Source organism: Sciurus carolinensis, chromosome 10 (assembly GCF_902686445.1).
Source record: "Sciurus carolinensis chromosome 10, mSciCar1.2, whole genome shotgun sequence".
Taxonomy (NCBI): Eukaryota; Metazoa; Chordata; class Mammalia; order Rodentia; family Sciuridae; genus Sciurus; species Sciurus carolinensis.
In genome coordinates, this window is record NC_062222.1 from 137,306,036 (window position 1) to 137,319,593 (window position 13,558).

General features: G+C 65.5%; 1 protein-coding gene across 1 annotated transcript in view; it reads left to right on the plus strand.

Annotated features, from left to right (window-relative positions):
• Positions 1-4,717, plus strand: part of Sorcs2 (sortilin related VPS10 domain containing receptor 2) — a 358,452-nt gene extending 353,735 nt beyond the window's left edge. The window contains exons 26-27 of the mRNA XM_047566161.1: positions 225-328; positions 2,632-4,717. Coding sequence (XP_047422117.1) covers positions 225-328; positions 2,632-2,696 — 169 coding nt within the window. The 3' untranslated portion in view covers positions 2,697-4,717. The remainder of the gene's footprint in view (positions 1-224; positions 329-2,631) is intronic.
• The last annotated feature ends 8,841 nt before the right edge of the window (positions 4,718-13,558 follow it).

Genomic DNA, 13,558 nt, shown 5'->3' on the forward strand with positions numbered 1-13,558 from the left:
CAGCCCCCTGTCGCCTCCTCTCCCCAGCCGTAAAGGGGCCTCAGGAGTGGGAGGAAGAAGGGGGGCCGGAGCCCAGGCCCGCGCCCGCCCCATCTTGCGTCACTGTGTCTCACTGAGGCCTCGGGGTGCTTCAGCAGAGCGGGGTGGTGACCCCCTTGGGGAGAGGGGCCAGGACCGGGCAGCCGAGGCCGGGGCACAGCTGAGCGGCCACCTCTGTCCAGCAGGAAACGCCCCGGCAGGACCGTGTACGCCCAGATGCACAACGAGAAGGAGCAGGAAATGACGAGCCCCGTCAGCCACAGTGAGGATGTGCAGGGCACCACCCAGGGTGAGCACCTGCCCCGGAGGCCGCTCACAGGTGGCGCCTGCCCAGAACCCCGCCCTCCTTAGGTGCCTTCCAGGCCGCTTGACCCAAAGCGCCCAGGACGTGGGGCCAGGGAGACCCTGCCAGTGGGTCACTCTGGGCCATCATGTCCCCCTGGCATGGGGATGGTGGGGTCTCCCAGGGCTGTCCAGGGAGGAAATGAGAAGCTGCCAGAAGCTGAGGGTGCCAGGCCTGGTAGCAGAGGCAGGGAGGATGAGAGGCTGGCCTCTACGGAAAGCCTCAGAATGTGGGGCTCCCCTGGCCCCAGTTCACTGCAAGTGCAGACTCAGCAGGCACGGGGCACCTGGACACAGCCTTGTCACCACGAGGACCGCTCTCCTGGGGCGTGTGGCCCAGCCTCTCGAGGCCTCCCTCTCTGCGGGCAGTCCTGGGGCGGTCGGCAGGACCTTGGCAGTCTGCGTGGGTGGGCTCCTTCACAGCACAGCAGCGGGTGCCAAGAGGCAGGGAGCTGCCTGGGGGTCAGGCCCCACACACGGGCTGGGGCCCCAGAGCCGCCCTGTGCAGGGGGTGATACCGTCTGGCTCAGGCAGGCACGTGGCCGCTTGGCCTCTCCACAGGTGGGGAGGCTGAGGCCTCAGGGATCCCGAGATCGCTGGAGGTTTATAGCCTGAGCAGGCAGAGCTATGGCGGGCCTCTCCATGACTTCGGGGCACAAGGCAAAGACCAGGCTGCTCTGGGCGATTTCAGGACTCAGCTGGCTCTTGGTGAACCTGGCGGATGGAGATGAACTGCACTTGGCCCAGGGCGTCGCTCACAGGAGGCAGAGCTGGAGCTGGGGTCTAAGTGGACCCCAAGCTCACCTTGCCCCTGCCCTTCCTGTCCCCACTGCACAACCCCTCCATGCCTCCCCAGGGCGGCCGGCACCTGCCACCCCATTGCTTCAAGGTTCCTTCCAGAGGGTCAGGGGGTCCCGCTGCAGCCCGCGGTCGTTGCTATTCAGCTTCCCACCCACACGCAGTGCACGAGCTGTGTGCAGCCTGGAGTGCCCTCCACCCGCAGCACCAGGCCCTTAGAAACCGCAGCCTCGGGAAGGTGACGCTGCCGACCCCGGCACACGGCGCACGGGGGCACCAGGCCCACCTGCCCCACACTCCCACCGCTCTCCAGGGCGGTCTGCCCCATCCACGGGGGTCCCGCCACCTCCCATGTCCCGCCCACAGCCCGGTGCACAGCAGGGCGTCAGGCATCTGTCTCCGGGATGTGGCAACGCCTGTCAGTCGCCGGGTGCCCGCTGGGTGTCAGGCCCCAGGCTCAGCACGTCAGGACACAAGCTGACCCCTGGACAGACACTGGTGTCCCATTTCTCAGGTGGCAAGCCGAGACTCAGCCTCCCAGGCCACTAACTGGAGCTGACGCTGGAGCAGAGTCCAACTCCGGCTCCAGCCAGAGTCCCCAGGGTCCTCCACAGGCCTGTCCTGCCTGGCAGAGGTGGTCTGGGGCTCCATGATGACCCCAGACCCGAAGCCGCCCTCAGGCAGGGTCACGGGCCTCGTGACAGACCGGGGGTCTCGGGAAGATAGAAGCCTGGCTCCTTCCTTGAGCACTGTTCCAGGCCCCTGAAACGAACAGACCACAGTCATCATTGTAACCAAGCTTGGGCATAGGCCAGGTGCCACCACGCAGTCCCCCCAGGAGGGTGCCGCCGGTACATGGTTTACAGATGACAAGACCAGTGCCCAGGGGCTGGAGACCCTTGCTGAGGTCTCGTGACAGTCGGGCACGTGGGCACAGGTTGGGCAGCACAGAGAGCTCACGTGAGCCAGAGCAGGCAGACGGGCTGCCAGCAGCGCACTGGGTCCCCGCCCCTCCCCGTCCCCTGGTGTCCCGATGCAGCCCCAGGACGGCCGGACAGCCAGCCTCTGACGGTCACCACACCCTCTCTCCTGCTCTCGCCACCCGGGCTCGCCGCTCTGCACCCTGCAGCACCCACTGCCAGGAGGGGGCGGAGCCTCAGCCCCTCCCGCACCCCCCTGCTGCTGATGCCAGGGGCGGCCCCCGCGCAGGTCAGTGGGCGCAGCCTCCCCTCACGCCCCTGGGCCCACTGCTTGTGACGGCGCCGGGCACACCCAGTCCTCACTCCCCTAGGCCGCGTGGAGACCCCGGCACCCATGCCTGGCACTGGCTGAAGGAACCTTGGTGCCCACCGCACGGCCGCCCGGGCCACCACTTGCACCCCCCTTGGCCTGTTTCTCCCTGTCCCCAGCCAAGGGGCATGTGCTCACGGTGGCCTCTCCTCCGTTCCCTAGGCAACCACTCTGGCGTGGTCCTGAGTATCAACTCCCGGGAGATGCACAGCTACCTGGTGAGCTGATGCCGTGGGTCTGGCCGGGACACTCTCCTCTGCTGTTCACCCCGTGGAGGGCGCAGCCCACAAGTGCAGCTGAACCACGTCCCCTCAGAGGCCTGCGGGAAGGCCGCCTCCTCCTCCGTCCCCACACAGGACAGACATTCCTCCCTCTGCTCAGCCCCAGCCCTCCAGGCCCATGGGACACCAGGGCAGCTGATTCCTGACCTTCCTGGACACAGGCCCACAGTGCCACCGATGTCCTCACCCCTAACTGTGGGGCGTCTCTGGCCCTGGCTCCTGCACATGACTGCCCAGGCCAAGGCTTGGCTTCTCTTGGCTGCAGCTGGTCTGTCCAGAGCTGCTCTGGGGTGAGCCCGCCCAGGTGGCTCTGCTCCTAGAGCCAAGACCCACTCAGACCTGCACTGCGGCTCCTGTCCCTGCAGAAGCCCTGAGTCCTGGACCCTGCGGCCAGGGCCTCCCAACACCACCTCCAGGCCTTCCTGCCGTCCCTCCTCTTTAAGCTGCAGATATTGTAAATACCTTTCTAGGTAGCCACTGGCTTCTGGGGCTTCTGTTTGACTTTCTGTTTCTACGGCCAGTTGGTGGGCCTCCCGGCCGCCGTCAGAGCCCCATTCTCTGGAACCACTTTTCTAAAATCCCAGGGCTTCTCCTCTGGGCCCAGAGGGGCCAGTTTTCCCTAGAGGGCTGGGTGGGGGACAAAGGACCCCAGGCCTACAGCACCTCGCTCCTGCTCTGCTTCACAGTCGCATGGGGCTTGGAAGTGGGGGCTCCCAGCAGGTGGAACTGCTTTCCGTGCTGCCTGACAGCTTGGGGGCTCCTGCAGAGCCAACCAGAGGCCTAGGGCAGGGCTGGAGGGCCATTGGGAGTGTGTCCCCCAAGGTGAAGATGGGTGAGGGGCCCCAAAATGGTCGACTTTCCCAGGGTCATGGCAAGATGGCCACGGGGTGGCCCCGGAGCAAGCCCTCTGCTGCACGCAGCTGCCTGGAGTCGGGGACGTGGGCACCGGGCACCAGCGGACAGCTGGGCATTTCACCTTTTGCCTTGAAATGGGAAGTCAGTGTCCTCCTCCTGCCCAGAGCAAGGAAGCCTGGGGCGTCCACCCGTCTTCCCCAGGAAGAACCATGGCCTATGAGCAGGGAGATCCGGGGAGAGCCTCGGGCACCAGGCACATGGGTCTTTGCTGCATGGATGCCCCGGCATCTGGGCACTGCTGTCCCAGATGGGACTCAGGGACCACAGGCACAAAGGCAGCCATGCAGAGATATGCCTGGTGGGAGGTGTCCCAGCTGCACCCAGCCTGTCCCCACGCTGCCTGCCCACTGACTGGGGCTGCTGGGCCCTCTAGAAGTGACCCTGCAAGCTTCCCCCCGGGGAGGGGCTAGGGACAGGGACCCAGTTCTGTGGCCTGAGAACTTTGCCGGTGCCCCACCCCCGGCTTAGTCTCCAAAGACACCGATTGGAGACCTGCATCCTGCTGGCCACCCCACCCAGCACCAGTCCGCGCCCATCGACGGGAGGGCCGGACACAAAGGCAACACTCATGCTCAGACCGTCCAGGCCCGGCTCAGAGGCTGGCACGGGGTCCCCGGACACCCCTCCCTGTGCACCAGGGCCTGCGGGCAGCTGGCTGTAGGTCTCCGACCTCTCTCAACCACTCAGTTCAACTCTCCCAGCCATTTGGGCAGAGATTCCCTGGTCATTGTTCCCGTATTTTACGTTATTATTTGTATTAAGACCACCTTGGGTGCATGGGCCCAAGAACCTGGGGGTACGGTGACACTTGATGTTCCCGCGTACGTTCCCTTCTCCATAACCGTAGGGATGGTGCCTGGCCGCGGACTTCCCCGGCTGTCTAGTGAGGCGCTGTGTGTCCAGGCACTGGGAAGCGGGCGGGACCAGCGCTGCTGCCTCCCGCTCTGTCCGAGCAGCCCGCACACACGCGGTGTGTGCACGTAACAGGTGACACCTTCTTTCTTATCAATAAATAATTTGTGATGCTTTTAACAAAGATTAAATGACTCTGATCAGCTTTCGCCTTACCCTGAGGGTGTCTTTCTATGTTTAAGTCTGTACACACGCGTGCGCGGGCCCTAGAATCCTGACCCCGGAACCCACGTGTCCGAGGACCGTGAGGGGCGCAGGGGGCAGTCCTGAGGCCTTTGACACGGCCACCCGTTTCCACATAGCTGGGTGCACCCTGCCCACAGGGCCTGGAAACCAGAGCCCTGCCAGACTGCCCACTGGATGGATGCTCCGGAGGCTGCCACCAGGTCCTGGTCGACATGCGCCCACCTACAGGACCTGCCAGGGCCTCTGACTGCCTGCACCGGGCCACCGGCCCTGAGGGGCACTGTCCTCGCTGTGGTGCGCTGTCCTGGCGCCGTGCACTGTGGCCCTCTGCAGTTCCAGGGTGGCCTCCCATGAGCACTCTTACTCCTCACCCTCCTCTTACGTGGCTGCACACAGAGGGCGAGGGACAGGGACAAAGAGGAGAGGACACTTGATAAGAGGCTCCCGTGTGCTTCTGGAGTGTAAAGTGACACTGTTGCTTTGGGGTCTGCTTGGGCAGGACCAAGAGGGCCCGACCCCCAGAAGCCGCGTCTCCCCGCAGCCCGGCAAAAGCCCCCTGCCCTCATGGGGCCCTCACACACCTGTGGGGAGGGGATCACGGTCCCCTGCAGCAAGGAGCATCGACAGCCCGGCCGCCAGGCTCGGGGCTGAGAGGTGCGGCCGCGCCTCAGAGCACAGGAAAGGGTGACCCCTCCATCACGCTCCCACATGGTGGCCCCGGATGGCTCTGGGCGGGACTGGAGGTGGGCGGAGGCACTCAGACCCACCAGCCCCTCGTGCCACGACACCCTTCTGCGGCGCAATCATGGGCTCTCCACGTCCACGTCCCAAGCGTCCCTCAGATCCCAGGCTCCACTGAGCTCACGCTGGGCCCGGGAGCAGCGTGTGAATGAGCTGGGGACCCCAGGCTGGAGGGGGCAGTGTCGGCACCGTCCAGCCAGGGCGAGGGCGGTGCCGAGGCGACCTGGGCAGTGGCTGGGTGTCCCTGCAGCGGGGCGAGCTCTCGGGGGCAGGCAGAGCACACGGAGCAGAGGAGCAGGGCAGGAGCGGGGACCCCAGGGCTAGGGAGCAGCGGGAAGCCCAGGAGGCGTGTCTGTGCTGAGCGACACTCCGGAGCGCCTGGGAACTGGACGGCTCCTGCCCTGGCTCCCTGCTGGCCTTCGGGTGGAAGCAGGGGCCCCTTGGCCACTCTGAAGACATCGTTCAGCTCCCTGGGGAGAGGTGGGGGAGGGACCGGCACCTTGTCCCCCCCCCCAGTCATTGTCTGGAACCCTTTGTGGTGACCTGCCAGATGGGTGGCAGGAAGCCCCACACAGACAGCAGGATTCAGAAGCCACATCAGAGCCAAGGAGGCCACAGACCTGCCTGCTGTTCCTGCAATTTCCGCCTGCCACCAAGTGCCACGGCCTCACCTCGCACCTGAGCACCACGCACAGGGCAGGGACAGGCACCCGTGTGTGCAGTCTGCCGTCAGATGGAGGGCGAGAGGTTATTTTTAGCTGGAATATGAGGGCCTGCATCAAAGAACCCCCAAGCCCAAATTCCAGCAGCCTTGAGTTTGGTGCCAGGGTCACTTCAGGGATGACGAATCTCAACAGGACAGACACCTGCAGTGTCAGGGACGAACTGTGTTGCAGGAGAAAGCCCTTCCTCAAAGACCCGCCATCCTCTTCCCGCTGGCCAGCGCGACAGAGGGGCTGAGCACGGAAGGCCCCGGCCTGGTGCCCCTCACCACGGGAGGCTGCCCAGGGGCAGCAGGAGGCCAGGAAAGTGGGGAGGCAACTGCTGCTGGGCAGACGCCAAGCAGGGACCTCGCTCTCAGCCTCACGGCCCCAGGGCCCTGGCTCCTGCCGCAACCCCTGCAGAAGCTGCCAGGGAGCCAGCTCCTGCGTGCCAGGGACTTGTCCCCCAGTGGGACCTGCCTGGGCAGAGCTTCAGAGGACATCCAGGCCAGCCCCCATTCCAGTGGGGATACAGGGAACATCGGGGGCCAGAGCCCTTCCTGAGTGTGAGGGAGAGAGGCATGTGGACACGACCCCTGCAGGCAGGCCTTCCCCTGCCCACCAGTGTCACCTAGCACCAGCCTTGGACAAGGCCACTGTCCCTGTGACAGGGAGAGAGACGGGAGGGTGTGTCACAGTCAAGTGTGAGACAGACCAGACGAGGCCATTGTCCAAACCTGGAGGGGCAAGACCCACCCGGCCAGGAGCAGGGTGGCTGTCGCCTGTCCCCTGTGCATAGGGCACCTAGAGCTGTCCCCCTCCCAGAGAGGACCGCCACATGCCTGACCCGTGAGGTCATCCCGACAGCGGCCCACCCAGAGCCACACTGCTCCCGAGCCCCCAGGCAGCCCTGGGCCAGGCCTTTCTGCCCCTCCTCCTGAGGCACCAGGTAGGCCAGGGGCACCAGTGACCACCCCTGCTTGGCCACAGGCGTTGCTGGTCGTCCTGGGTTGGGGACGCCCCAGGGAGTGGTCAGCAGCCAGACCTCAGCAGGGCAGAGCCCTCAGCCAGCTCCTCCCCTGACTGCGAGTCCCACGGACGCTGCCTCTTGGAGTCCAGCGCTGTCCCCCGACCCTGGGTCTCCAGCCTCTGGCCAGCACTGTGCTTCCAGTGGGCCTTGGTGGCCATGCTGTCCTCGGGGCGGTGCTGGGCCAGCTGTGGCCATGTCCACCCCGAGGCCTCCTTCCACACCCTGCAGCCTCTCGGCCTGCGGCTCCCTGCAGGCGGGTGCGCTCAGCCCGGCCACCTCCAGGCGCCCAGCTGCGCCAGCCTGGCGTTCAGCGGCGTGCGCCCTCGCCCACTGGCACCCGCGTGATGCGGGGACTGGGCGGTCAGTCACAGAGAGCCCCGCTGGCGGGGTCGCCCTGGCTCAGCGCCGGCGTCTCTGTGGCTCCTGCTATCACAGCCCCAGGGGTCAGCTCTGTTGATGACCCAACTAGTATCTGGCTTAGGTGGTGACCGAGGGCAGTGAGGAGGGTGTGGGGACCAAGACCACAGCGGTCCTCGGCCTCACGCCAAGTCCCACTCTGGGCCCTCTCCAGATGCACCACGCCCGGCAGCTCCGGGATAGCTGTGCCCGTCCCCGTCCACGGAGGAGGGAGGCAGAGCCAAGTCCAGGTTCAAGTGACATCCAGACCTCAGGCCTTCCCCTTGGCCATAGCGCCTGTGCAGGTGGCAGGGGCCGGGCAGGGGGGTTGGTGGGCCAGGGAGCAGGGGGAGCCAAGTCCAGGTCAGGAGGACGGAGGTCTAGCCAACCTCCATAAGATGTGGCTCCATGTCAAGAGCAGGGACGGAGCCACTGCTGGGAGCCTGGGGACCTGGCCTGGGCCTGCACCGGGGTGAGGCCCGCGGAGGCAGGGCAGAGGGCAGGAGCAGGGCTCAGGAGAACTGCTTTCCGGGTGGCCAGGGTGCAGGCCTCAGGCCACGGCCCGCAGCGCCTCCGGGGGAGGCTGAGCCTGGAAGGAGCAGTGCCCAGAGCAGCACCCAGAAGAGGGGCCAGGGGGACAGGTGACCAGCAGGGAGTAGAGAGACTTTGGGACAGGGTGGTAGCAGCATTGGGGAGCTGCGTGGGTGAACTGCCACGTGGGTCTCTGGGGACCATGGGGACAAGCGGGCCCCATGGAAGGCCAGGAAGAAGAGAGCCAGGGACCCGACTACACACCTGGATCTTCCCGTGACAGGACGGGGCGGTAGCGGGGAGCTGAGGTCAGGGATGCGGCATAAGGATGCGCGTGGGCAGTGGCAGGCCGTGCTGGGCAGGGCTTTGTGTCCACAGTGGGTCCTGAGGCCTGGGTGCAGCCTCTCGCACAGGAGCGAGGCCTGGTGGGAGGCAGGGGCCATCCCGGGAACAGGCGCCCAGGAACGCCCTCTAGGTTGGCGCGTGTTCTCCAGAAGGCAAGAGGCAAGGTCGTGGCTGGCAGTGTGTGGGGACTCAGTGGGAGGCCGTCAACTGGGAAAGGGAGAGACGCACCCCAGACACGAAGGCTGGTGAGGGCAGAGAGGGCGCAGCAGCTGTGGCCTGCCATCTGAGGACAGGCCTGCTCCTGCGGACCTGCCACCCCTGGCCACCATCTGCTGCTGGGGTATAGGGACCAGCGGGTGTCCTCAGGGCACAGAAAGGCCACCGTAGCTCCAAACTCAACATTGTCCTCTCAGGTAGTCCAGAGGCTGCTACTGGGGCAATCCTAGGAGTCTGGAGGCTCCCCACCATCGTCCTAAACCACTTGCCCCTGCTCCCTAAGCCAGGGGTAGGTCCTCCCCTCCGGCCCTGGGGAGACAGAGTCCACACCACGGAAGGGAGTGGTGAGCTAGAGCAGGCGCGGACACGGCCACCCGACCAGCGAGCACAGCGAGCCTCGCAGCCACCGTGGCCCCTTAGGGTAACGCAGGCCGCGGGCCCAGGGAGGACCCTGGAGGCACACTTGGCGCTGGAGCTGGCCAACGGGGAGCCGTTTCTGGGGACTGGGCACAGCGGGCTGGCTCCAAGTGGAAAGGAGTCCTTAGGCCTCAGAGCGCGGGAGCGGCCGCCTTGTGAGCCAGAAAACGCAGCCTGCAGGGAACAGGCCGGCCCCGCTGCAGCCCGAGGGAGCGGGAAGGCTGCCCTGCGGACTCGAGAAGCAGGCTTCATGCCTTGGAGTTTATCGCGGCGAGCTGGAGAGAATTCCAGAAAGGGCGTGCTCTTTGCCTTGATGCCAAATGCAAGGAAAAGCCGCTGCCTTTGAAACTGGGCAGGACAGGCTGCGGGGTGAGCGGGGGACTTGCCGTGGGAGCAGGATCGCAGCTGACGAAGACCTGGAGGAGTGGTGGGCGCACCCGCAGGGCTGCCACGGAGAGGGCGCCGGGCCGCCGGGCCGGAGTGTGTGCAGGAGACCGGTGGCCACACAGCAGGCCTTCCTGGGGGTCATTCACACCAGCAGCTGGAAGGAACCCTGCGGATCAAAGAGCACCTCCAGGCGGCAGAGTCACCCCGTAAAAGCTTCTCACTTCACAAGTTAAAGGCAGACATCCCCACAGCTTCAAGCAGGGCCACGGAGCACTGAGGCCGGGCTCAGGGACCAGGTCCCTCTGCAGCAGGGCCCCCAAGGGAGAGCGCGTGGCTTGCTTCTCGTCAGGGAGACATACTTGTCAGGAAACAGGAAGGTATTTCTAGATTGCAAGTCGTGGAAATGGGTGATCTATCTGTCTTTCAAGGAGAAAGGGGGCGAAGAAACCCAAAGAGATTCTGTCACCACCCAAGGAGGCCCACCATGGGCCTGCTGTGTGGACAACTGGGGGATGGAAAGGACCGTGGGGGCACCATTGCCTCAAGCGGCACCCATCTAAGCGCGGTGGGCACGAGAGAGCGAAAGGCGGCCTGCACATTCCCAGGCTCCCGGCCGGCTGCAGGTGCCGCGGGCGAGCCTGGGTTGAAGTGCTCCGCGGGACTTGGTCTGGGGCTGGTGCCCACAGCGCCCAGCGGATCTGCAGCACCCCTGGTCCTCTACTGCCCTGCCTTTCCGCAGGCGAGCTGTCTGCTGGTGGCTCAGTGTGACCGGCACCCCTGCAGAGGTCTTGGAGGTGCAAAGGCGTGAGGCAAAACCCGAGCTGGTCACAAACGGTACAGAAGAAACCACGACCCGGAAGGGCCAGTGCCCGCCAGCAGCCTTTCTCCTGGAAGCCCGCTGACCCTGGTCCCTGCCTCTGGACTGCAGGCATCCGCCCTAGGGGTCTGACCCCTCCCTCCTGAAAGGGGACGGCGCCTGTTTGCCCTTCTCACCCTTCTCACCTGTCCTGGGCTGCTTCACGTAGAGACCCTGCCCAAGGTCTTGCTGCGCAGATGAGGAATTTCTAAAAAACAAAAGAGCCCCAACCATAGGACGGGCCTAGGAAGATGCCAGACAACCTGTGGAAGCTGTGGGCCGGGACCAGGGCTCGGAAGGGGAAGCGCTTCCTCCAGGCCGCCGCGCAGAAGGCAGGCCGGGCCCCTCCTCTCCCAGGGCCGCCTGCGCTTCTCGGCCACACAGTCTGTTTCCCGCAAGCAGGGAAGCCAAGTCCTGATTCCCGAGACCGACGCCCCTGCCGCATCCCAGGCGTGCATCTGAGGGTCCCTTGGACTCCGACCGCTGGCAGGAGGGTGAGGCCTTTGTTCCCAGGCAGTGGACACGGGGGACACGGCAGGTAGGGCCGATGAGCTGCCTGGAGCGCCCCTGCGGTCCCCACCGCCTAACTGGGTCCCGGGAATTCCCAGACCTGCCTGAGACGTGCAGCGACTTCCGGCCGCGGAGTCTTGCCCGCGCCGAGCGGGCGGCCCTCAGGTGGCAGGGCCCCTGCGCAGGCTCCAGCAGCCCTTCCGACGGGAGTGCGGCCTCTTGAGTCCCTCTCACGCTCAGAGCAGCGGCAGCGACTCCCGCCGTCCTGACAGGCGTGGGGCTTTCAGAGCCTCTGCCCTGCTCCCCGCTGACCCGCCAGCCCAGCACCACAGATGCGCTCAGCATCAGGTCCCCAGAGCCCTGCAGGGACGGGCAGTGACCTGGACCAGGAGGCGGGAGGTGCGCCCGGCCTGCAGGCAGCAGCCGCTTGCTGAGGCATTCCTACGGGAGGGCGCAGGGGCTCGCCTGCTCGCCCGGGGCTGGGACAGCGGCTGCCATCCTGTCACACCTTTCGCTTCCCGAGCACCATGCTTCTCTTAGGGAAGACATGCCGGGATGGCCCTGCACCTTCCAGGCCAGGCAGCAGACCCGGCCAGCCTTTCAGACCACTAGAGGGGCGTGGAGTGTAGAGCGCCCTGTTGGGAGGAAGAGTTTCCTGGGGGCTTTCAGTTGGTTCTTCTTGCCCAGATGGCCCTCTGGTCTGGAGACTGACGGGGGTCCTGCCTGCTGCTCTGTATCCATCCATGCGTTTGGGCATGGAAAAATAATCCCAGGAGGGGTCCGCAGTGCACGGGCCTCTCCAGCAGGGCAGCCCAAAGGCCACTGGCTGGCCACTGCTCGCTCTTGCCCTGGTAGGTGGCCTTAGTGGCTTTGCTGGTCTCGAGGAATGTGCTCTAGGCCAGTGTCCATGGATCCCCCAAATGGTGAGTGTCCCTCGCAGCACACAGCAGCCCCAGGGCAGGGTCTCGGGTTGGGGAACGTCAGGAGGAAATCTGCATTACCCACGTGCCCGCGCCACCCTCCAGGCAACCCGGCCACCCTGTGTCTCAGGGGCTCAGGACTGGGGCCTGGCTGAGGGCTGGGGGCTGGTGAGGGTCCCAGCCATTGGGGTGCCCCCACACCAACCGCTGGATCTAAAGCGTGTTTCTCTCTTTCTTTGGCCTTTTACAAGTGCAGTTGTGACTTCAGTGGACTGTCCATCTACTTCAGTCCTAGGGACGCCAGGTCAATTGCCCTCCAAACCCCTCTGGGGTCGACCATTGTGATACTGCCAAGCTCGCCTCCCTCTGCCGTGACAGGCTGCCTGGGAGTTAAGAGCCGCCCCTGGGAATCTCGCTCCGGCCTCAGGGACCCAGCCTCAGGGAGGTACAGCCAAAGCAGCGTCTCAAGGGGCTTCTCAGGGATGCCCCTGTGCTAACAGAACTCTTCCCAGGACCTCGGGGAGGTCACAGCCACCGGAGGCCACGGGCCCCGGGGGAGAAGGTGAGACTGGCCACAGGTAGCCCCCACGGCCCTCCGGAGCCTTCACAGCCTCTTCGCAGTTCAGAACCCTGCTGGTCAGAGAGGTCCCTGCTTGCTGCCCGCCGGCAACACAGAGCCCAGGGAGGCAGGAGATCTGCCTCCCTGCTGCCCGCTCCTGCCCAACACAGTAGGTGTTCAATAAATGTCCCACGAGGACTAATGAAGAGTGACGGGCTGTGTGACAGAGGCCGGGAGGAGGGTCTTGCCCAGCACGACTGGACTCGAATGCTGAGCTACGGAAAGCCCCCGGGCCATGTGAGCCACACAGGTACAGCAGCCACGCCCTGGCCACCAGCTTCCCGCCTGGCAGAAGTGGGGCTCGGCTCGCCCCACTGGAGAGTGGATGCTGTGGCCAAAGGGTCCTCCCTGGCTTCCTCCAGGTGGGGAACCAGAGAGCCCCACACAGTGGGCTGGAAGAGGGGCCAGGGCCAAAGGCCAGGGCCAGGGGTGGGCAGGAAGCAGGAGGGGCCTCGGGAGGGGTGTGGGCAGCTTGCTCCAGGCTCCTCAGGGGAGAGGTGGGTGGCAGGGGGGCGGCTGGCCAGGAGCTGGGCACCCTGGGAGGTGCCAGTGGGACATTCTGAAGAGACCCTGGGGCAGCTGCCCTCCAGTTCCAGCCAACAGCGCATGCACAAGCTGCGCTGCCAGGTCCCAGAGGGGCATCAAGCCAAGCAGGTGGACCGGCCAGGTGCTCCTGCCCCTGGGCAGGGCTCGAGGGGCGACCCTCCTGGGGGCTCAGGCCCACCCCAGCTGGGGAGGTTGGCGCAGCAGCCCACTTCGCCAAGTCTTCATCCCTAGCGTCTGTGACTCTGCCTTGGACGACCTGGACCCTCCCTGTGGAACAGACTTGCCGCAGCTTCTCCAGGGAGCATGCCGCCCCCTCCCCCAAGCAGCCCCAGCGCCACACACCACGCCTCTGCTAGCTGCTGTCCCCGACGGGGATGTCTTCCTCGAGCTCTCGCCTGGCGAACTCCTACTTAAACAGCAAGGCCTAGCTCGGAGCAGCAAGGCCTAGCTCGGAGCCCCCACCCCTCTACGAAACCTTACCACACGGCCTTCAAGTTGGTAGCGCCTACCATTCCAGGAAGCTCCGCAGTCCTCCACTCAAAAGCCACACCCCTTTCTCCTCCCGCCTGTCTCCTTGACC